Here is a 22320-nt window from a genome sequence, read left to right on the forward strand (position 1 = left end):
TTTATCTTATTGCTTTAACTCACTGGTCGCTGAGTTAAAGGCCAACTGCTCCCCTCAAAAACCTCCCATTAGTCTGACCCTCCATACAAAGGCATTTTGTTGCTTCTTTTTTTTGTCAATTTAAAATTGTAATGGCAGCTGTGTGCGTGATATCCTAATGGGTCAGCGTCTGATTCTCCAGTTTAAGGTAACAAGCCCTGAGGCTTCTGGAGCCTCCGCAAGATTGTGCACAAACCTTTATGATCTTCGCAATATCTCACTCCTGTTGACTCCTGTTGCTCATCTAAGCTCCCCTGTCACTCTGCTGTGTGTGTACCAGGCTGTAGAAGACAAAACACGCTTGTGTAGTCATGTGCCTTCCTGTCCTCATAAACATGCAGGTTGCTGGAGGCTGATTCCAAGTCCATGCGGTCGATGAGCGGTTCACGGCGCAACAGCGGCTCCTCACTGGTGTCCAGCTCCTCGGCCTCCTCGAACCTGTCACACCTGGAGGAGGACACCTGGATCTTGTGGGGCCGAATCGTCAACGAGTGGGAAGAGTGGAGACGCAAGAAGGACAAACTCCTGAAGGTGGGGATCGGGGACAGGAGATGGGAAAACAAAAGATTATGTGGTCACAGGCAGCATTTTCTTTTACTGAAGAATGAGTCATTGAATATCATTAAAAATGAGAACGTCAATAAGAAGATTATCCGCCTCCTCGTTTTATTGTTACGTCAAGTTTACAGGAAGTACAGGAAACCCTGACTCATTGCACCTTTTATGCAGAGGCTGGTTGGTCATTTATATTCGTCTGTTTTGACTCACAAGGTCACATTGTGCATATGTGTGTATGTGGCTCGGGGTTGACTGAGAGCCAGGGGTTTATTTTTGCTGACATTCTCCCACAACTGAAGGGTTTGGAAAGAAAAACCTTCATGATCGCTGCTTGAATTTGCTGCCATGTGATAACACAATACTTTTAATCTGATTACGTGAATTAGAGTTTTTAATCTTTTATTTATCCTTTGTGTAACCGATACGCCTCTCTCTCCCCTCCTTTCCTATTTGTGTCTGTCTGTGTCCGCTGTGACAAAAAGAGGAAACGCAGGGGAAGAGAAGATGGATGAGAGAAGGGACAGCAAAATGAGTCAGGGAAAAATGGCAGAGCAGACAAACCAAGTAAAATGACACCGGCTTCCTTCAAAATCTACATCGAGTTTGGCTTTGTGTTCAAATGTATTCATGAGGATCAACCCCCTTGAGATGTACCATCTCGTTTTAGAGGGGGGGGATTGGCTTTAATGTTTGTCATAATGTACCGAGTAGCTGTAATTCTAACATAATAGTAAATTATCCTTGTAAATGTGTCTATTCATTATCCCATGATTGATTCCTCTTCTCTCTGCCTGCTCTTTGCTCTTTAAGAGATGCTTAGAATTGCATCCCTCACCACACAAAGTGTCACGGTATTAATCCTCTTTATTGTCTCTCCGTGCCCTTCAGGAGTTGATCAGGAAAGGCATCCCTCACCATTTCCGGGCCATCGTCTGGCAGCTGCTGGGCAACGCCACTGACATGCCGGTGAAGAACCAGTACTCGGAGCTGCTTAAGATGTCGTCCCCCTGCGAGAAGCTCATCCGCAGAGATATCGCCCGCACCTACCCCGAGCATGAGTTCTTCAAAGGCCAGGACAGCCTGGGGCAAGAAGTCCTCTTCAACGTCATGAAGGTGAGCACTGCAGCATTTCACTTCTGGACTTCTCAGTCCTGATATTTAGCAACTATGACAAGGTGAGACTTGTGTCTTTTCGAAGAGATGTCTTTGTTTCCATGTGTATGTGTGTTTGACTGGGTACAGTGTTTTGAATGATAGTCATTTATGAAGCCATGTAGCGTGTATTCACACTCCTCACAAAATCAGGTTTTGTTCTGCTCCTCTTGTTCTGGATGTAAAGAGGGTATTATTTTTTACTGATATTGCAAATGCGATATGATTCACGATACTGAAGGGAATAATCACTTTTTGCATCATTATTCTCATTTTCATTGAAAAACATATTAAAATGATCGTAGTGAGATTACAACAATTTTTGTATTCAAATGTTGTATAAGTCAATGTAGCCAGGTACCTTTGTCATTCTTTAATTTCCTATAAACTTTTGAGTCTTTCCGATCTAATGAAGGGAACAAGACTGCCCCAGAAATATCCTTTTTTTATTTTTTATTATTATTATTTGCATTAACAGTTAACATTGTTGCATTGCTAGCAAGCAATTAAGGCTGTATGTAACAATAATCTTCCTTTTAATAATAGGTGCCTCCTAGAGTTATATTTATGTTCAGTGTTACCCACCGAAACACATTGTGTGTATCCTTGAGGCCTGACAAAATGTGTTAAATGCATAAAGAATTTATAAAGCAGATTTCTTTGAATATTTTAAATTGTGCATTGTTATGTCCTTGTTTGCTAATTGCTGTCTTCTTCTTTAACGCCTTGGTTTCTTTGTACCTTAAGGGCAAGAATCTTATGTTCACGCCTGCTATAAATGCTGGATTACGCTATCTATAAATGTATTTATGAGTGGGTCCCACTCATAAATACATTTATAGATAGCGCTAAACTCCATTTCCATGTTGATTATTTCTTCAATCATTTGGAAAGAAATGTCCATCACAAGTTCCCAGAGCTAAACAGTGCTCATTGTGTCTGACTAACAGTCCAAAACCTAAAAAGATGTTAACTTTACAAGGATATAAAATAGAGAAAAGCACCAAACCATCACATTTGAAAAATTAGAACAAGCATATGTTGATAATATGACTTAAATGTTTGTCAACATTATTTGTTTCAACATGGCAGGCAAGTGTGGTGAAGTATCAATGACACAAATCAAATCAGACTGTCATGTTGAAACATTTCTTCCTGCAGTCATTCAGAACAAAATGCATTGAGCTGGAAAGATTTGAGTGACTATAATTAACGATCCAGGCTTCCGAATGTAATTTTGTTCATGAAACATTGAGCAGACATGATGTTTGCAGTCATGGAAACAAGCTTGTTGAGCTTCTACACATCCGTCAAGTTTCCTGGTAGCTCGGCTGCGCAGGAAATGAAGTGACCTTCTGATCCTGTTGCTCACAGTCAGTCTGGATTACAGATGTCATATGTGCTGCTTTCTATAAATACAACAAATGTAATGTGTGTGTGTGTTTTTCAGGCGTACTCTCTGGTGGATCGAGAGGTGGGCTACTGCCAAGGCAGCGCATTCATCGTTGGTCTGCTGCTTATGCAGGTAATGATCAAATATGTCAGGAAAATGATTCATAACGAGAATATTTTTGCCTGGAGGCATTGTATAATAAACTGTTGCATGCACATATGCAATGTTTAATTTATACCTAATGAAGGAAATTGACTCGCCCCTCTCGCTTCCTCCCAGATGCCTGAGGAGGAGGCGTTTTGTGTTTTTGTGCGTCTGATGCAGGAGTACCGTCTGAGGGAGCTGTTCAAACCCAGCATGGCCGAGCTGGGCCTCTGCATCTACCAGTTTGAGTATCTGCTACAGGTAAAGAGCACGTAGGAGAGTCAAAATAAGGCTTGCAGTGTAACTCTCATCCACAAAGGGGCAGCAAATCATTCATTTATATCTTCAGCGCATCGCTTTCATTTGTTTTATGTCCTTTGAGACTTCAAATCCTCTTTTCTTTACCTCAGGAGCAACTTCCAGAACTAAACGTCCATTTTCGATCCCAGAGTTTCCACACATCCATGTATGCCTCGTCCTGGTTCCTCACCCTTTTCCTCACCTTCCTCCCTCTGCCTGTCGCCACGCGCATCTTCGATATTTTCATGTATGAGGTAGGAAACATTTTGAGTAGGTGTTTTTAAGTTGTGTTTGTGTCTGTGTGTGTGATTCGGTTTACTAATCTGTTCTTTCAGCTTACTGAGCACACGTAACAAAATGTATGACGTATCTGCAGGGCCTAGAGATTATCTTCCGTGTGGGCCTGGCCATCCTGCAGTACAACCAGACTGACCTCATTCAGCTGGACATGGAGGGCATGTCGCAGGTAAGCAGCTGAAGCTTTATGAATTAGTGTTGCTGCAGAATATGGATTCAGCCACGAGTCAAAGGCTCCACGTCCCACTTTCCCTTTTGCACGCGAGCTTCCTGAACTACAGATATGCTCGGATAAAAAGAGGCTTCACACGGTTACATTAAAATCAAAAGTGAAACAGAAACCAGCTCAATAATGGTATAACATATCAGTGTTTTATATCCAATAAAACATGTTGATTCTTTACACTTTGTGAAGCTTGCTGTCTGAAAGGAAACTGTATCATGATCTGGATGCAGGAGAGAATTGACTGTGAAAAAATACAAACTTATTTATTGCTCCTTTTATAAAAACCCACCAAGAAGGTGAATTACATTTTGGTTTGTGTTTATTGTATCTGATCTCTAATTAGAGACAATATCTAAGAAGAAAATCAAAGGTTGTACCCGTCTCTCTTGCTTTTGGAGTATTATGCAGTATAAGATAGAGCTGCAGCCACCTATTAATATTATTTTCATCATTGATTAATCTGGTGATTATTTGCTTTATTAATTGAACAACTGGTTTGTCAATAAAATGTCAGAAAATAGTGAAAAATAATTTCCCAAAGCCCAAGGTGTGGAATTTTTCAAGCTCGCAAGATGTTGACTTTATTATCATATATGACAAAGGAAAGCAGCTAATCTTCACATTTAGGAAGCTGCAACCAGAGAATCTTTTATATTTTTGATTGAAATATTTTCAGAACAATTTATGTAAGTCAAAATACATATCTCTAAACTTAATTTCTGCAACTTATTGATGTATTAATATATAAACTTTGTGAATCTCAGTACATCAGATCCATTGTGGGCCTCAGCCGCTCTTCTTCACCACTTTAAAATGTGTCTGCCTGCTTATGCATAAAATATGAATGAGCATCTCTGTCTCGCTCTAATCTTGTGTGTGATTCCCTCCGGCTCCGCCAGCATTTCCAGAAGGTGATCCCCCACCAGTTTGACAGCTGCACAGATAAGCTGATCCTCAGGGCCTACCAGGTCAAATACAACCCCAAGAGGATGAAGAAGTAAGAGTGCTCATTACTCAACTAACGACTAGTAAGACTCTTACTTCATGGCTTCATGTAGACCAGAACGATTTGTACTTCAGTTTTACGAACGCTGAAGCTTTTGCTCTGCTCTGAGGCGCACTCACATCCTGTGATTTGATGTGTGCTCGTTTTGTTGTGTTAAGAGGGGAAGACACACTCCCCTGTTCTATCTTCTTTTGTTTTTGAGGCAATTATAATTCAAATGGACCGCCAATCAACGAAGAGCAGGAACCCACTGTTAAAAAAAAATGTAAATGTTGTGGTAACTTTGCATAATCCTGTTTTGTTTTTCTCTTTGTTTTTTTTTAATCAGACTTGAGAAAGAATATACCACAATCAAGAACAAAGAAATGGAGGAACAAATTGAGATCAAGGTGTGTGTCTGCTCAGCTGTGTGTGTATTTTATGTATTTGTGCATAAGGGGACATTAAAATTAACGCTTTCAGTAGGACGTAAAAAATAAATAGGCCATATAAATGTTATGTACCTCTCTCTCTCTCTCTGTTCAGAGGCTACGCACAGAAAACAGGCTGCTGAAGCAGAGGATTGAGACGCTGGAGAAGGTAAGGGATGGGTTTTGATTGCAGCTTATCTACATGCTAAAATAAATCACGTGTGTGCAGAATCCTTGATTCCTCATCACAGCGCATCAGATCTAGTTAATCACTCACAAGATAACGCTGTGGGTTAAAATTTGTGAGCAAGTTTTTTGTCGTTTTTCTTTTCCTGAGCAGCTTGTTGGTGTGAGTTTGTGGGTGTGAAGTTTTTTTTCCTTCTGCTCCAGCACTCAGCAGATTTTAATCTTCTACTCTCAGAAACACTCTGATTTCCCTGCTGACTCTTTTCTCTTCACACACTTCTGTACGATTGACTCCTCAACTTGTGATCCCTTTCTTTTCCTCTTTCTGTTTTGTTGTGGTTTATCCGTCCTGGTGTCCCACCTGTCTTTCACTTTCTATTCATCTCTTTTTTTCACCCTCTTGTTCCTCTCCTTCGCTGCGCTGTAGGAGAGTGCCGCTCTGGCAGACAGACTGATACAGGTAGAGTACTGTGCACCAGTTTCCAACTGACCTCGCTGTCCTCGTCTTTACTCACATCTCCCTATTCCTCTTTCTGCTGTCCTGCACTGCTTCTCTCCCACTTCTTAACAACAAGCAGCCAAAAGTGCATGAAAGAATTTAGTTGAATATCTGTTCAGACGGCAAGACCGCCCTGTAATCCCTGAATGCATGTACGGTTTGTCCATGATGGATATACTAATACGGTCTCATAAAGTTTTACAATCCCTGCATGTGGCATGTAAAAGTTTAGAATTATCATTACTATTACTGTTACATATTTTCCTTTATAAATACACCTTGCCAAAATGTAAATAAAATATCCTACATAGTTAGACATTTTAGGAAATGCGCTTGTTTGTTTTCTTGCCGAGAGTTAGGTTAGAAGACTCTCGTATCTGTATGCTAAATATGAAGCTACCGCCAGCAGCCGGTCATCTTAGCTTAGCATGAAGACTTGAAACAAGGAGAAATGGTTAGCCTGGCTCCGTCCGTAGGTAACAAAATCCAACTACCAGCACCTTGTTAAAGCTCACTAGTTAACATTATATCTTGTTTGTTTAATTTTTACATAAAGCGAGACATTGTGGTTTTACGGGTCAGTTAAACAAAAGAGATGTAACGTGTTCATTAGCGAGCTTTAAAAGGTGCTGGAAGATGGATTTATTTTACGTTTGGACAGACAGGCTAGCTGTTTCCCCTGGTTTCCAGTCTTTATGCTAAACTAAGCTAACCGGTTGCTGGCTGTAGCTGTAGATACGAGAGTGGTATCGATCTTCTCAGTAAGGTCTCTGCAAGAAAGCGAATAAGCGTATTTCCCAAAATGTCAAACTATTCCTTTTTAGGTAAAAATAAATAAATCTGCTATGTACCATGTTCTCTAGATGCCCCGAATGACCGTTTCCACTACAATGGTATATAGTCTGCATTTTAAAGTTTAAACTGCACAGCTGATCTTGACCCTCTGGCCTGCTGTTCCAGGGTCAGGTGACAAGGGCACAGGAAGCAGAGGAGAACTACGTGATCAAGCGTGAGCTGGCGGTGGTGAGGCAGCAGTGCAACACAGCCAGCGAGAGCCTCGAGAAAGCGCAGGACGCCATCAGAGAGCTGCAGCAACAGAAGGTAAACCCCAACACACAATCTGTGCACAAACACTGTGGGAGCAACACAAATGATTGTTTCAACACAGAGGATGACGGCAGGCCCTCGCATATGTTGAGCAAGGGATTTATTTCGTCAGATTTTCTCTCGAAGCAGAGGCAGTTAATCTGCATTTCTCTGGAATCGTTTCTTGGGTAATGTTTCATGAGGTGAACTGGTAGTTAAATGATTCCAAAATATTCAATGTAGTTCCTGATTCTCGTGATACCAAGTTGTTAAAAAGACATGGGGGGTTTTCAAAGGTTGAAAACGCTGCATCATACTTTTTTAAATATCGGTCGTACATTTACAATAAGACAATCTGAAATCCTAATATAGTTTTTACTCAATTTACTCAAGTATGAGTTTAAGGTACTTTATACTCTTCTGCAATTCAGTGGGAGATATTGCACTTTTTACTGCACTGCATTTATTTGACAGCTGGAGTTACTAATTACTTTCCAAACTAAGATTTTATGTTCAAAACATATATTAAATATATAAAATATGATTCAGTTAAACTACCCAACAGTATAATGAAGTTAATAGCTCAACCTCAACCAACTACAACAGTTACATCAGCAACCCGTACACTGCCATATATATATATATATATACACACATATACAATTTCTATGTATTGAGTACTTTCATTTCTGATACTTAAAGTACATTTTGCAAATAATACTTTTACTTGTGTACACAGAAGGAAGAGAATGCAAAGCGTATGAATCAAGCAAATCTTTACAGAAAATAAATACAAGTCATTGATTTACATTCAGGGTTTTAAACATGGCATCTTCCCTCCATCCATCGTCTACCGCTTATCCGGGGTCGGGTCGCGGGGGCAGCAGCTCCACTAAGGAACCCCAATCTTCCCTTCTCCAGGCCACATCCTCCAGCTCCAACTGGGGGATCCCGAGGCGTTCCCAGGCCAAATACAAAAAATTGTATTTGTAAAGCGCCTTTCAAAGCTAAAAGCAATCTCAAGGCGCTAAAATGCAGGACAACAACAAAAACAACACCAACAACCACAGACATAAGAGGTTAAATAGGTCATAATTGCCTTGAGTTTGACACCCGTGCAGTAAACACTGAAACGTGCACATAAATGAGATAAATAAAGTAAGCGTTTAGTTTATTTAATAAAAGAGCTCCTGTTCAATGAAACACTGATACCGCTATTAGTACTCGGAGACGTGTTATTCTTAAAAAATGCACGCATAAACTTTTATGGCTCTCCCAGCCAAAAAGGTTCCCGACCCCTGCCCTAGGTACTGTCCCAGCCTTTCACGCAATGTTGACGAGGCGTGTCAACCAAGACAGCCCCTCAACACCCAAAGCCTTCAGCATTTCTGGACGGATCTCATCAACCTCTGCGGCTTTGCCACTGTGGAGTTGTTTGACTACCTCAGTGACTTCCATCAGGGAAATTGACGATGATCCCCCATCAGCTTCCAGCTCTGCCTCTACCATAGAGGGCGTGTTAGTCGGATTCAGGAGTTCCTCAAAGTGCTCCTTCCACCGCCCGATAACCTTTTCAGTCGAAGTCAGCAGGGTCCCCGCTTCCCCCTCCTGAGGTGCCGGATGGTTTTCCAGAAGCACCTTGGTGCCGACCGAAAGTCCTTCTCCGAACTTCTCCCACACCCACTGCTTTGCCTCTAACATGGCAGAGGCTGCCGCCGTTCTAGTCCTTCGGTACCCTGCAACTGTTTCCTTCTTCAGTCGGACGGCTTCCCTGACCACCGGGGTCCACCATGGTGTTCGAGGGTTACCGCCCCTTGAGGCACCTAAGACCTTGAGACCACAGCTCATCACCGCAGCTTCAGCAATAGAGGTTTTGAACATCGCCCACTCAGGTTTAATGCCCCCAACCTCCACAGGGATGTCTGAAAAGCTCCGTCGGAGGTGTGAGTTGAAGATCCCCAGGACAGGGACTTCCTCCAGACGTTCCCAGTTCACCCGCACTACCCGTTTGGGCTTACTAGGTCTGTCCAGAGAATCGTGTGTGTTGAAGTCTCCCAGCAAGACTACAGAGTCCCCCTACTGCACTACATTCAGGTCTCCAAGAAGGCAGAATACTCCAAACAGGCGGTTTGGGGCATAGACATAAACAACAGTCAGAGTTTTCCCCCACATAACCCGAAGGCGTAGGGAGGCAACCCTCTCGTCCACCGGGGTGAACTCCAACGCGCTCAGCCGGGGACTTGTGAGTATCCCCACACCCGCCCGGCACCTCACACCTTGTGCAACTCCGGAGAAGAATAGAGTCCAACCCCTATCCAGGAGTACGGTTCCAGAGCCAAGACTGTGCGTAGAGGTAAGCCCCACCAGATCCAACTGGTAGCGCTCCACCTCCCGCACTATTTCCGGCTCCTTCCCCCACAGAGAGGTGACGTTCCACGTCCCCAGAGCCAGCCTCTGCTGCCCGGGTCTGGTCCGTTGAGGTCCCTGGCCATCACTGCCACCCGTGTGACAGGGCACCGACCCCAGCGGTTTTTCCCATGAGTGGTGGGCCCACAGGATGGATGGATGGGAGGCATCTTGAGCACTTTAAATGATGTCATTGTGACGGGTGATTTTATTCCAGCTCAGATTGCTGTCACCCGTCACCCCACCATAGTTCACACACCTCCAGACACTCACAGTCCTCTTTGATAAACAAGACTGAAAGGCACAAAATTACTAACCGAGACTCTTTTACGCACGCTATGTACTCGCCCAATTTCAAGCTATTGTATTTCGCTCCGTGGAAAGTATTGTTCCACTCAGCCCTCAGTTTTTCTGCTGCTCATACACCCCAAACTTTTTTTATTTTCACTTTGATGTGGTGACATGAAAATGTACATTAGCTATTTTCTGAGTCAGCGGGGCAGAGGTACAGCTTTATACCAACTTCATGTTGTTGAGCTTCAGCTTTTTTGAAGTTACAATACAGACATTTACTAAGTACTGGGAACATCAGTCACAGAACAGACAAATAATAGCGGATTGGTTTAAAACAGTTTGAACACTTTCCATTTGTTGCCGCAAACTACCTGCAGACGATCACGATGCGGGGTTAAAGTGCCATGACATAATTGATGCTCTTATTTGTGACAGAAATGAGCTATAACAATAATAACTCTTGTTTCCTTTGAGGCTGCAGCCAAGGAATTAAATGTACTGTTGCAAATGTCCTGCTGCCTTCCCTAAATGTAGAAAATGTTTTGTCCAATGTTATCACTCAAATGGCAAAAATAAATGGCAAATGACATACGAGGATTCAGGAGTGCATCACAGTGTGTAAATACTCGATTTGCTGTTAGATTTGTCAGCAGAAGAGAAAAGGAAACAGAAAGAGATAAAGCAGCAGCTTGTGGAAGAATTCACACCCATTGATGCACTGTGGTAAAAAGATGAACTCTTAATCATGACTAGCAACCGGTCTGCATGTGATAATAACACAAATAGTGTTTAAGGACTTTAATTAGTATGAGGCACAAACAAAGTCAATAGACTCCTCTGTTCAAATAATGTTCCCAGTAGTTAGTAAATATATATACCAACACAATCTCCCAGAAAGCTGATCAATAAATGTGTTAAAGTTGGCATCAAGCCCCACAGCCCTGTTACATGATACCTGTGTAACACCAGTGACCTTTGTTTCAGTACACAGAGCCGTTTGTGACCAATCTGCAGACCCAGCTGGAGCAGTCCAAACTGCACGAGGCCGAACTACAGGGGGCGCTGAAGGAAATGCAAGACAAGGTCCTGGACCTGGAGAAGGTGAGCTAACAGACCCTCGTGTTAGTGTGTGAGAGAAAACAGAGTGTGAAAGATGAGCAGAGACACTTGCAGGCGTGTGCAACTGAATGTGTTAAAGATCATCGTACTGCGAACCAAGCTGTTAAAGTGTATTTGGTGTTATTCCAAACAAAGGCCTGTTTGACATTTCAAGTTTCCGGTTTTATATCATAAGATGCATCACAACCGCTCTGCTTCCTCCTGATGGTGATTTTCCTTTCACATAAAACTGAAAGCTAGCGGGCATCGTTTGCTTTCACTATTTTCTCATATTCCAGAAACACCAGGGTTTTTTTGTCACGCTAACGGATATGTCCACAGTCAATGTCTGAACTGTTGGTCAGAGACTTAGTGCAGACATTCACTGTCCCCAAAGGATGAAGCCTACTGACTTTGGTGATCCCCTGACTTCTCTCTCTAGTGCCATCCAGGGCTCCAGACCAATGTTTCCACTGGTACCACTGGTGCTAACAACTTTTCAGTTGATGAACAGTGTCTTAATTTGCATACACTAGTTATTAAAAGTTTGTAACTTTTTCTTCTTCACTGGCTCAGTCGGTCTATCCCTGCCTGAACGGAGTAGGAACCTCACTTCGTCTCTCCCTCCCCACCATCCTCCTACTCTTTCTAGATAAATTAATCAGCTTTAGACAGCTTCATCTTTGAAACACTTTAACAGCTAAATGGATTGTTTTGTGAAGTTCTGCCGTGCTACATACGTACACGCGCTGTGCGTAGGGAGGCCACCACGGGCACAATGATAATGATCATCATGCATGAATGTGACCACATGAAATTCTGACTCGCACACAACAAAAAATGGTCGCAGTCTGGAGCCCTAACATCAACAGGTTGACATGTGGGGTACTACTACTAGATGGATTGCCATGAAATTTGGTCCAGGCCTTCATGTCCCACACAGGATAAAGTGTAATAACTCTGTTGACCCCTAACATTTCATCTATTGTCACCATCAATACCAATAAACACAATACAAATATGAAGATCGAACATGCTAATGTGTGTTACCTGCTTAGCATTTAGCTTAAAGCGTTGTGGGACAGATACAATATACATAGACAAACTGAAACCAGCTATCTGATGCAAGTGTCATAGTGTTCAAAGCTTAGCATATATCTTTGTGAACCATTCCTATTTGTCACCTTTTTAACCCCTGATGAGTTTGCAACAAAGTTTCTCTACAGATCTCTCTTATGGTTATTGGATGGTAAATGCCAGGAGATATTGTTTTCCATTGGACTGTCTAACGCCGTACAGTTTTATTTTTGTTTAGTGAGACGGCAGTTATGTGAACTAAATATTTGAGTTAGTCAAATTAAATAAATTAAAAGTTTAAACCATAAATGTGACTTGATTTATTTTTATCCAGAGAAGCACTTGCCTGCCTGATGAGAACAACGTGGCGGCTCTGCAGGAGGAGGTGAAGCAGATGAAGCTGAGGGAGCTGGAGACGCTGCGCTCATTCAGAGAGATGCAGGACACCGTCACTGATCTCAACCAGCGCTGGCAGGTAGTGTGTGTGTGTGTGTGTGTGTGTGTGTGTGTGTGTGTGTGTGTGTGTGTCCCATCTGTGCAGTGGCAGGAGAGTTACACGTGTGCTACTCTGTGTTTCTGCAGCATCACATGTCCCGCGGCAGCAGCACTGGTGGTGGGGGTGGCCACTGGAAGGAATCCCCGAAGAAGAATGCCATGAACGAGCTGCAGGACAAACTGATGACGGTCAGACTGAGGGAGGCCCAGGCTCAGGCTGAGCTCCGAGAGGTCAAACTCAAAGCCCTGCAGCTGGAGAGCCAGGTCAGACAAACTGTCAGTCAGTCATGGAGGGTATAGAAACCCTGTAAGTCCTTTTCTATATATATATATATATATATATATATATATATATATATATATATATATATATATATATATATATATATATATATATATATATATATATATATATATATATATATATATATATATATATATATATATATATATATATATATATATATATATATGAACAGTGATGATAAAGTAAAAAGGTTTATTTATCCTCTAGTACTAAAGTGATTGATCAAAAAATCAATAAGAACATTTTCCGAAAAATATTTAACAAGTTTGATAACAGGTGTACTTCATATTTTTTTCAACGTACACACAAGGACAGTTTGCAGACTATGAGTAGATATTCCTTGAATTTGACAAAAGTATATTGGAGTAGAATCACAGACTTTAGCTTATTTTTAATCAGGAACAAAATCAACAATTTAATGATAAGAAAATAATCATTTGTCAGAGGCCTCCTTACCGTTCTCCCATTTGACTTCCTTCACTGTAGAACCAGATCCACAGCAAGCTGATTGGTCGCAACGATCAGGAACGCTCCGCTCTGCAGGACCGGCTCCAGATGCTGGCCAATCAGAACAAAGCTCTCCAGGCCCAGCTCAACGAGATGAAAAGGAAGCAGTCCGAGTCCGACTGCAAGGTCTGAATGGAGAGGAGGGGGAAAAGAAAGGGAGTTAGCAGGAGGGGAGGGAAGTAACAGAGAGAAAGGCTGATTGATAGAACATTTTACTGCTCCAGCTTAATTATGAAGTAAAATATATTTACAAACAGTAATGAGACACTAACAACTGGATAGAAAAATGTCAAGGAAAGAAGACAAAACGGGGAAGAAGAGCATTTAAAGAGGGAGCGAACAAAAGAGAAGGATGTAAAGAGACAGATTTTGTAGATCAGAAATAGAAAATGTTTCAGGAAAAATGGATGAGGAATGAGTCTGACTATAAATTCTGGGATCCTCATCCAGAAAAGAAGGATTACGTAGATGAAGGGAACGAGACAGTTCATCAATCCATTATATAATTGTCATCCACAGAGTTCAGCTGTTAAGCAAGAAATGTCATCTTCTCTCTCCCCTCATGCATGCAGAGTAAAGAGGAGGTGATGACGGTGCGACTGAGGGAAGCGGACAGTATGGCTGCCATGGCTGAACTCAGGCAGAAGGTTGCTGATCTCGAGATACAGGTGTGTGTGTGTGTGTGTGTGTGTGTGTGTGTGTGTGCCTTTGTGTCTGTAAGGATTGTGTCTTCTATTGTAATTTTTCTTGGCCGCTTCCGATTTTTGTCTGACCCGCTGATTTTCACAGCTATCATCGAGAGCATACACACATTCTCTATTCTGATTTTGACAGAGAACGTCAGATATTACGCGATGGGACGCGATAGTCGGACGTTCTCTTGCTGTTGGCACGCACGGCGTTACTGTCTGTGCCGCTGTGTCTCAAACGTAAAACCATCATGCGGCACATGTGTGTAAATTTGAACGGCAAAAATAAATTGGATAAATGAGACTGATCTCTTTTTTTCCTAACGGTGGATTATCGATCATTGCGTCTCTTAATGTAGATGTTGAAATATGTATGCGGACGATTGATTCAACAATATCGTAACAAAGAAATGGTGACTTTAACCTTCAGTGTGTAACAATTGTTTTTCAGAAGGAGGAAGGGCTGATCCAGGGCCAGCTGAACCACTCAGATTCCAGACAGTACATCAACGCGCTCCGGGATCAGATCGCTGAGCTCAAGAACGAGGTTGGACACGCACCTTGACACACACACGCACAAAACTGTATTGTTTATTGGATTTCATTTAATAATAAATAACACAATAAACCAGTGCCACATGTAGCATTTTAAAGAATCTAAATATTGTACTACTCTTATTAAAAACAAATGATACTGTGGCAGTCCCTTTTCTTCTGATTGAGGCTGATTTTGAGCATTCTGAAATGTAGCTGTAGTGAATATTAAAGAACACCTTTCCACGAGGTTGAACTGCATCAGAGCAGATTTTAGTAATATTTGCAATTATCTGCGTCCAAAGATATTAATTTAATATTTGCAATTATGGCCTACGCCAAGGAGGTTAATGTTTTAGTCAGGTTTGTTTGTCAGCAGGAATAAGTAAAACAAAACAAACTGGCCCGACTTTCATGAGACTTGGTCTAAGGGTGTAGCATGAGCCAAGAAAGATCCCAATACGTTTTAGAGTGGATCCATTTCATGTGACGGACACATACATTATTTATTACTTTATTTAACATAAAGCATTTGACCTTGGCAGAGATTTTAGCTTTCTGACTGCCCTTGTGGTTGATATTTTATAATCTATGTTCTTATGATTTATTAGAGTTACAGCTCTGCATAGTTAATACTATTCCCAATTTGATTTTGTTGACTGGTGAGCTCTGCTTCAAAGTGGCGTGCAGATATAAAACACTGCATGTATACTGTCGACACATGCAGAAAGATACCCAGCAGCCTGACTAACCACCACAGAAGAATCTTGTCATCTATATACAGCCTCACTGAAGACACCACTTCCACCCAGCCGCACTCACTGAGTTGTGTCAATGTGTTTCTTGTAATAAGAGACTACTGAGACTACTTCCCCCAACAACTAACTATTCTCACAATTTGGTTCACAGTGAGCTTTCATTCTGAAAGATGAACAAGTTTCAAAACAATAAGTGTGTGATGTTTTTTTCACAGCTCTGGTTAAAACATTTATTGTAACTCCAGTTTTGCTGATCTCCACGTTTTAATTCCACTCAGAGGTGACTTGTGGGTTGTTAAAAATTCAAGGACGTCTCAGGTTTATGAAGATCTTTCCTGCTCTGCTTTGGAGAGTTTTCGCCCAACATAGACTCTTGAGTTTGTTCATTCAGAGAGTGGCAGTGCGTGACTAGGAGGGAAGTGTTCAAACTTTAAAGTGAAGGGGTGTGATGAGATCGCCCTGGCCTTTACCGCTCTTCTCTTTTCTTCTACTCTCCCCACCTTTTTTTATCAAACTGTGGTTTTCATAAAGAAGACTGAAACTTGCGTGAGCACAGATGAGGAAGCTGTGAACCATTTAGAAAAATCTCAGTGTAGTCGTCGAAGCGATCATAATGAGTCACACAGTGAATATACATGATGACAGATTCTACATAATGCACATGACGTGTTATTCTTTGTGATTCAGCTCGAAATGCATTTAGCAATTCTGCAAATATATTAATGAACCTGTTTTATGTTGCAAAAACAAACTGATAGAAAATTTCTTGCGTGCTTTCTATTGCCGCAGCTTGAAGAGCAGTCAAACACAGTCAAAACATTTCCATTGGTTAACCACTGCCCCCCCCCCCCCCCCCCCCCCATCACACCCCATCATGAGTGTGTGATAGGGGGGAAACAAAAACCTCTGAGATTTGTCATGAGTCACTGTGGTACATGCAAGGTTAACACGCAAAAAGCATGCATGTGAAGATAAACTGCGGCAAAGAACAGCCACTCTATTCTGGACAGCAGCAATTTTCTTTTACATTTTTTTATTTGTTCAATTATTTTATCTAGGTCTCCCACCTGACAGGAGAGACAGGTGTGAGACCGGGGCTCAGATTTAGCTGTAAATACCCCTCTGCCCTATTTGCACAACCACCAATGGTAAGCAGGATTCAGGTCAGTGGGTTTCACTGGGCACTGAGCAGCCTGCTACAAAAACAATTCCCAGCATGTGACATTTAATGCTTTTGCAAATCTAACAGATTTAACACAATTTCTAGACTGTTAAACCGTAGTCTATTATTATGTTAGTATATACTATTATTTATTAAATTCTTATATTTCACTAATGGTGTTCAGAAACTCAGTTGACACTCGGAGGAGGGAGTGTACGTCTAAGATAACAACGACTTCATCTCATACTTTACACTGCATCGATGTACTATGGAAACCAGGCATCGGCAGTCATTGGGGCAGATGTTTTGCTGGGAATATAAATACTGCATCACTTTTTATGTTTTCCCTCCTCAACAAATTCTTTGTTAACTAAATGATCGACAATCTTATACAAACAAAAAAAATCCACCATTTTAGGAAAAAGGCTCACCTTTTGGATTTTGAAACATTTACATCTTCAGTAGGAATGAATGGGTTAAGTGCCACAGAGGGTAACGTATGTCTGGTGCACACTAGAATATTTTCAAATGCTTTTTCTACTGGATTTCAAGTTGAAAATATCCAATCCAGTCGGTAACTGTAAAATCATGTCTGTAAACCATACTACAGATAATCGGTTCATATCAGCCTCAGATTGGGAACACCCCTGCACTTCAGACTCAAAATATGCCCAAAGATCCTCTAGTCACTAGAGGATTCGATCCTCTAGTGACTAGAGGATCTTAAAAGACCAACATGTGTAGTGTACGACCAGCATAACACATGTTGGTCTTTTTATTTATTATCTTATTTATTGACCAGACAAATACACGATAATGCCTTTTACTAAAGTAAAACCTTCTTCTCTGTATTCAGATCCGGCAGATGCGAGGGCAGAAGGCGGCCCCCAGCTCCAGGGTCGGCTGTGGAGGCGGAGGTACCAACTACCAGGATCTCTGTTTGGCCAGCCCCACTTCCGCCGAGGGGGACTACCTGAGCTCAGACGAGGACCTCCTCCCCAGCCCGCTGCCTCCCAACGCCCTGTACCCCAGCCTGTCTGGTCAGTGTCACCCATCTGCTGGCCTCGACAGCGAGGGCAGCACAGACAGCGAGGCAGAGGAGCGGGTTCTGACACATCCGGACCCACAGCAGCTGTACGGCAGCATGGTGTGCGCCGAGGCACTGGATAACTGAGACCTGGAGGAGGAGGGGGGGGGGGGTGAAGGTTTCATTGGATTTCTTTGAGCTAAAGAGACGCTGGAGCTCTACAGGGCGGGACTGCTACTGTAAACTGAGGCTGTATTATCCTCCTCGGCTTTTCCAGTGTTTACCTTTTATCTTGATGCAGACATTGTGGCATTGATCGGCCCTCTCCTGATCATCACTCCCCGTTCTTCTCCACCACCTTGTTCCCCATACTGTCTCATCCTGTGTTCCCTGACAAAGAGGTAATGTAAAGCCTCTCTACTTGTTCCTATGTGTAACTACGCCAGAAACCACCCAAACACAAACATATGGCACCCATTGTGGAGTGAAACTGGGCCAGCAAGACTCGCTGCTCGAGATCGACCCCCGGACCTGAACCTGCGACTGTGACGAGGAGTGAAACATGGGTAGACAGAAAATAACTCTTCCCTATAAACTGAGTGACACACTGTATGCACACTGTCTACCCTTATGTGACACTCCTTCCTGATTGGTTCAGAGTTCAATACATTTTTTTGTTCTCTTTTCCCTTTTTTTGCTCTCATTAGGAAGATACACACACAAAAAAACTTCTATGAGCCATCCATTTACCTCTCAGTAGACCGAGTGTTAAAAAGAAAAAGGTGGTGAGTATGAGAAGGAGAGGTGCAGTGCAGGAATATGTACCCATCAAACTGAAGGGACATCACAAGACGGCATTCATTAATGAATCATGAACACTTTAACATACTAACCATGTGTATCGTCTGTGGCTCGCAGATGACAACAAGCCAGGCGAGTTAATACAACAGCTCATATCAAAACATTTTCACCATAACCCACAAAGGGAAGGAAGAAACTCAATGTTGCCAAATCTTTTTGTTTTGTCTTTTTTAATTATTTATACGTTGTAATTTATTTTTATTTTTTTATATATCTATATGAAACTATAGGAGTGTAGAGAAACTGACTGAGGCCAAACTTTCTACACCGTCCTTCGTGCCAACTAGTCGTCTGTAACCGGTTTACTTACTGTGACACCGAGTGTTTCAGAGACTAAAATGTGCTGCTATGATTTTGGATTGACTTCTTCCATTTTGTTCTTTCTGTTCTTTTATTTTATTTTGTGTGTAATCATTGTGAGGTGAACATGCAACCTCCTGTTAACTCTGCCATAGATTATTGCGACAACGACTGTGCAGACTGATCAAATCCTGTGTAACCTGATTCCTCCCCCGGAGCTTCTCAACATTTAGAAATGATGATTTTCTTTAAAAGCATGATCATTGTTTATGTGCGAGTTAAAGGAATAGTTTGACATTTGAAGACATTTATTTGCTTCCTCACCGAGTGTTTGATGAGAAGAGCGACACCGCACTCCTATCTGTCCGTTAAATATGAAGCTACAGCCAGGAGATGGTTAGCTTAGCTTAGCCTGTGTACTGTCAAGAAAAGGTCACGTAAACTGGTTTTCACACAGTTTTTGGACGGGACTAGGTAACTGAATGGTAAACGCTAAAGTAACATTAACACAAGTAGAAAAGGTTGAATCCTAAAGTCGGTGACCTGACTCAGTAATGTCAACTACAAACACGATGCAGTATCTAAGGTTTGCTAACATTAGCTTATGAGCTACTGGTTACAATCGTGAGAGTATTGAATTCAGCAAAAGTGTATTTTATGGCTTATTAACTAAACATTTAACTCGTAAAAGTAAGAATTTGTTATTCCCCTTTCAAAGTGACAACGTTTTGATAAGTTCGGGTCAGAGGTTTAACCTTTAGGACGGAGCCAGGCTAGCTGTATCCAGTCTTTATGCTAAGCTAAGATAACCACCTCCTGCAGCTTCATATTTAACAGACAGGCGTGAAGAGGAGTGTCAGTCTTCTATCCCAAAACATTCCTTTAATTAACAGTGTCCTGTACAAGCCAAAAGAAATCCAGGTAACAGTGCTGATCTGGACTCACCCATTCATGTGCTCATATCACTTTTTGACAGATAAAGCTGCAGCATGTGGGCCAATGAAAGTGCAGGGAGTAGTTCATATCGTAAGGATGCCAACAAAGAGTGTGTGTGTGTGGGTGGAAAATATTTTACATATCAAACATTAATATATTCTGTGTAGAAAAAAAGGGGTGTGAAATGTATGGAGAGATATGAAATATACAGTGTAACAAGAACAGAAAGTATAAGGAGAAAATGTAAAGCTGTATCACTGTCAGTCAAGTCTAACTGAAGATGGTGAGTGTGTATAGTTTTATCAAACGTGTCAAATGTAGAGCAGTGATCTGCTTTTTGCACTACAGAGAAAGACATTAAGCAGTGAGAGATGGTGCGGGTGAATGGATTCATTACTTATTATATTCAGCTCTTTGCTCCAACATGATCCATCCTGACTTTGTATTGTGCTTCATTATTCTTTGGATTGATGTTGAAGGATTTTCTCAAAAGGCCTATTTTCATTACTGACATTTTTGTGTGATACAAATTTAGGAATGTTAAAGGAGAGAATTACTGCCATCTTCTAAGAAATAAGGAAATTGAATCTTCCCATAGTGGCAATCTAAGAGCTAAAGAGGATGTTGGTTTGCCTGCCATACTGTTGCAAATAACAGCCTTTTAGCGGTCATTGGATGGTGTAACAACTGAAATCCCAACTGGAATCACTGTTTGGATCTCGTCACACCAAATGAGCGCTGAGTTGTTCTTTAGAGCAAGATATTCAGGCCCTTAGATGAATTTACTTTGGCTGAATTTCTCCCTTGAAGTTATAATCCTTAAAATTATTCTATCAAAGCTCATTTTTAAAATCGTATTTATGCATTTACATTCTTTAATTGCCTTTCTATTTAGTAGTTTTCATTGTTACTGGTGGTGTCTGTTTTTCCCTCGTGGGATTCAAAGGACGTAAAGCACATTCTGGACATGATGCAGGAAACACAAGTCGGGCTTTTCGTGTGATGCATAAGGCAACATTAGATCATGAGTCTAAAGTAACATTGTTGACTGTCTTCTAGGTTTCCATTTACTCTGTCAGAAATGCTTGATGACTGGTCGAATAGCTTTGGAAACCGCTTCCCACTTAGGAGGGAGGTTGTATCCGATTTCTGAACCTCTCCGAAACTGACCACCAAACATTCACATCCACTTCATGCCGTGATTGGCCAGCTGTGCATTGGTGAGAAACTAAACTGGGTTTGACATCCTTGACAACTATTTCTGTCATTTTTTTATTTGAAAACAATTTAAATATCGCGTCTCCGCCTCTTTAAGACGGCCATGTTTTCACCTCGACATTTGCGGCTGCTCGAAGCAGCTACATAAACACGTTTTGACAACACATCGTACGGACTTCTTCTTTTCAAGCAGGACACTTAATCTTCTTTATCAAAACATTGTGAAGTGATAAGTCCTCTCAGCCCCTGATTAGTTTGGCTGCGCTCTAAACATGTGGACAAGTTGTTCTTCTGTTGCATCTCCGACAGAGTAACCACTAACTATGTTTCTAACTGATCTCTGGGAGATGCATTATTAAAACATTAAAACGTGTTCGCCATCATCACCACTAACCAAGCCAGATCCATCACGACTGAAATCTTAAGGATTATAACTTTCATGTTGCAGTTTGGATTTCAGTCAAACAATTAAAATGCATTAAACTAATTGTAGGAAGCTTTCATTCAGGACTGAATATCAGTGTCCTTTCCAAAATGAACCCTAATCTGGAGTCAGATCATTGCTCAGTGTCGTCATCACATTATAACACTGCTGTTCAGTGATGCTGCTGAGTTCTCACCATTGTCTAAATACAACTCTTATCTACTGTGATGAAACATTTTGATATGTTTGTAAATTACTTTTGAATATGGTACTAGCGCTCATCCTTCATATTATTTTTATAATTGCCATCAGTAGCCTACTTTGGTTTCTCCCGCTAACAGCATTACACGAGTCAGTAATGATTAAACATCGTAATGTGCCATAAAGGAAGGTAGATTTACACACCTTGCTAAACGACTTCATGTAAGTTTAGCAAGTGTTTCATTGACATGTCAGCCACTACAGCCCTTCATTAAACAGCCATGTAATATAAAGTGAATTATGTGTGGACTGAAATACGATCACACTTGTGTTGCTCCAGATTGATCATCTTGTAACTGCAACATCCAGACGTTTTCCCCGATTTAAAGCGGGAAATAAGACGACGCAGTGCTAAACAGTATGTCACGTGTGAGTTCTTCCTCACAGACGGTGTTCATCCTCGTTAGTCTGGTGTAGGATTTCTCTGATTTATGTGCTGTATGTGACGGCTGTTTAATATCCACAGCATCATACCCGGGAACCTTGCCCACCCTCTCTCTTTCTGTCTTGCAATTCAACTGATGTTGTTATCAAATATATTAAATGACAGTAAAGATTATATAAATTCCAGTATGATGGGGCGGGGGATACATTTCAGTGTTGTGTATCCTATGAATGATACAAAATAAACTTTGACATTGCACCTTTGCAATGGCCCGATTGTGTTGAT

General features: G+C 41.6%; 1 protein-coding gene across 2 annotated transcripts in view; it reads left to right on the forward strand.

Moving 5' to 3' along the window:
* Window positions 1–22298, forward strand: part of evi5l (ecotropic viral integration site 5 like) — a 38993-nt gene extending 16695 nt beyond the window's left edge. The window contains exons 3-20 of one of the 2 annotated variants that reach the window (XM_029432452.1): window positions 381–570; window positions 1486–1710; window positions 3200–3274; window positions 3422–3547; window positions 3697–3840; window positions 3963–4052; window positions 5009–5106; window positions 5444–5504; window positions 5641–5694; window positions 6139–6171; window positions 7171–7311; window positions 10981–11097; window positions 12506–12646; window positions 12754–12930; window positions 13460–13606; window positions 14053–14148; window positions 14621–14716; window positions 17480–22298. In XM_029432452.1, coding sequence (XP_029288312.1) covers window positions 381–570; window positions 1486–1710; window positions 3200–3274; window positions 3422–3547; window positions 3697–3840; window positions 3963–4052; window positions 5009–5106; window positions 5444–5504; window positions 5641–5694; window positions 6139–6171; window positions 7171–7311; window positions 10981–11097; window positions 12506–12646; window positions 12754–12930; window positions 13460–13606; window positions 14053–14148; window positions 14621–14716; window positions 17480–17797 — 2329 coding nt within the window. In that variant the 3' untranslated portion in view covers window positions 17798–22298. The remainder of the gene's footprint in view (window positions 1–380; window positions 571–1485; window positions 1711–3199; window positions 3275–3421; window positions 3548–3696; window positions 3841–3962; window positions 4053–5008; window positions 5107–5443; window positions 5505–5640; window positions 5695–6138; window positions 6172–7170; window positions 7312–10980; window positions 11098–12505; window positions 12647–12753; window positions 12931–13459; window positions 13607–14052; window positions 14149–14620; window positions 14717–17479) is intronic. The other variant, XM_029432444.1, reaches the window with a different exon arrangement.
* Window positions 22299–22320: the final 22 nt, after the last annotated feature.

This window comes from Cottoperca gobio, chromosome 1 (genome assembly GCF_900634415.1).
Source record: "Cottoperca gobio chromosome 1, fCotGob3.1, whole genome shotgun sequence".
NCBI lineage: Eukaryota > Metazoa > Chordata > Actinopteri > Perciformes > Bovichtidae > Cottoperca > Cottoperca gobio.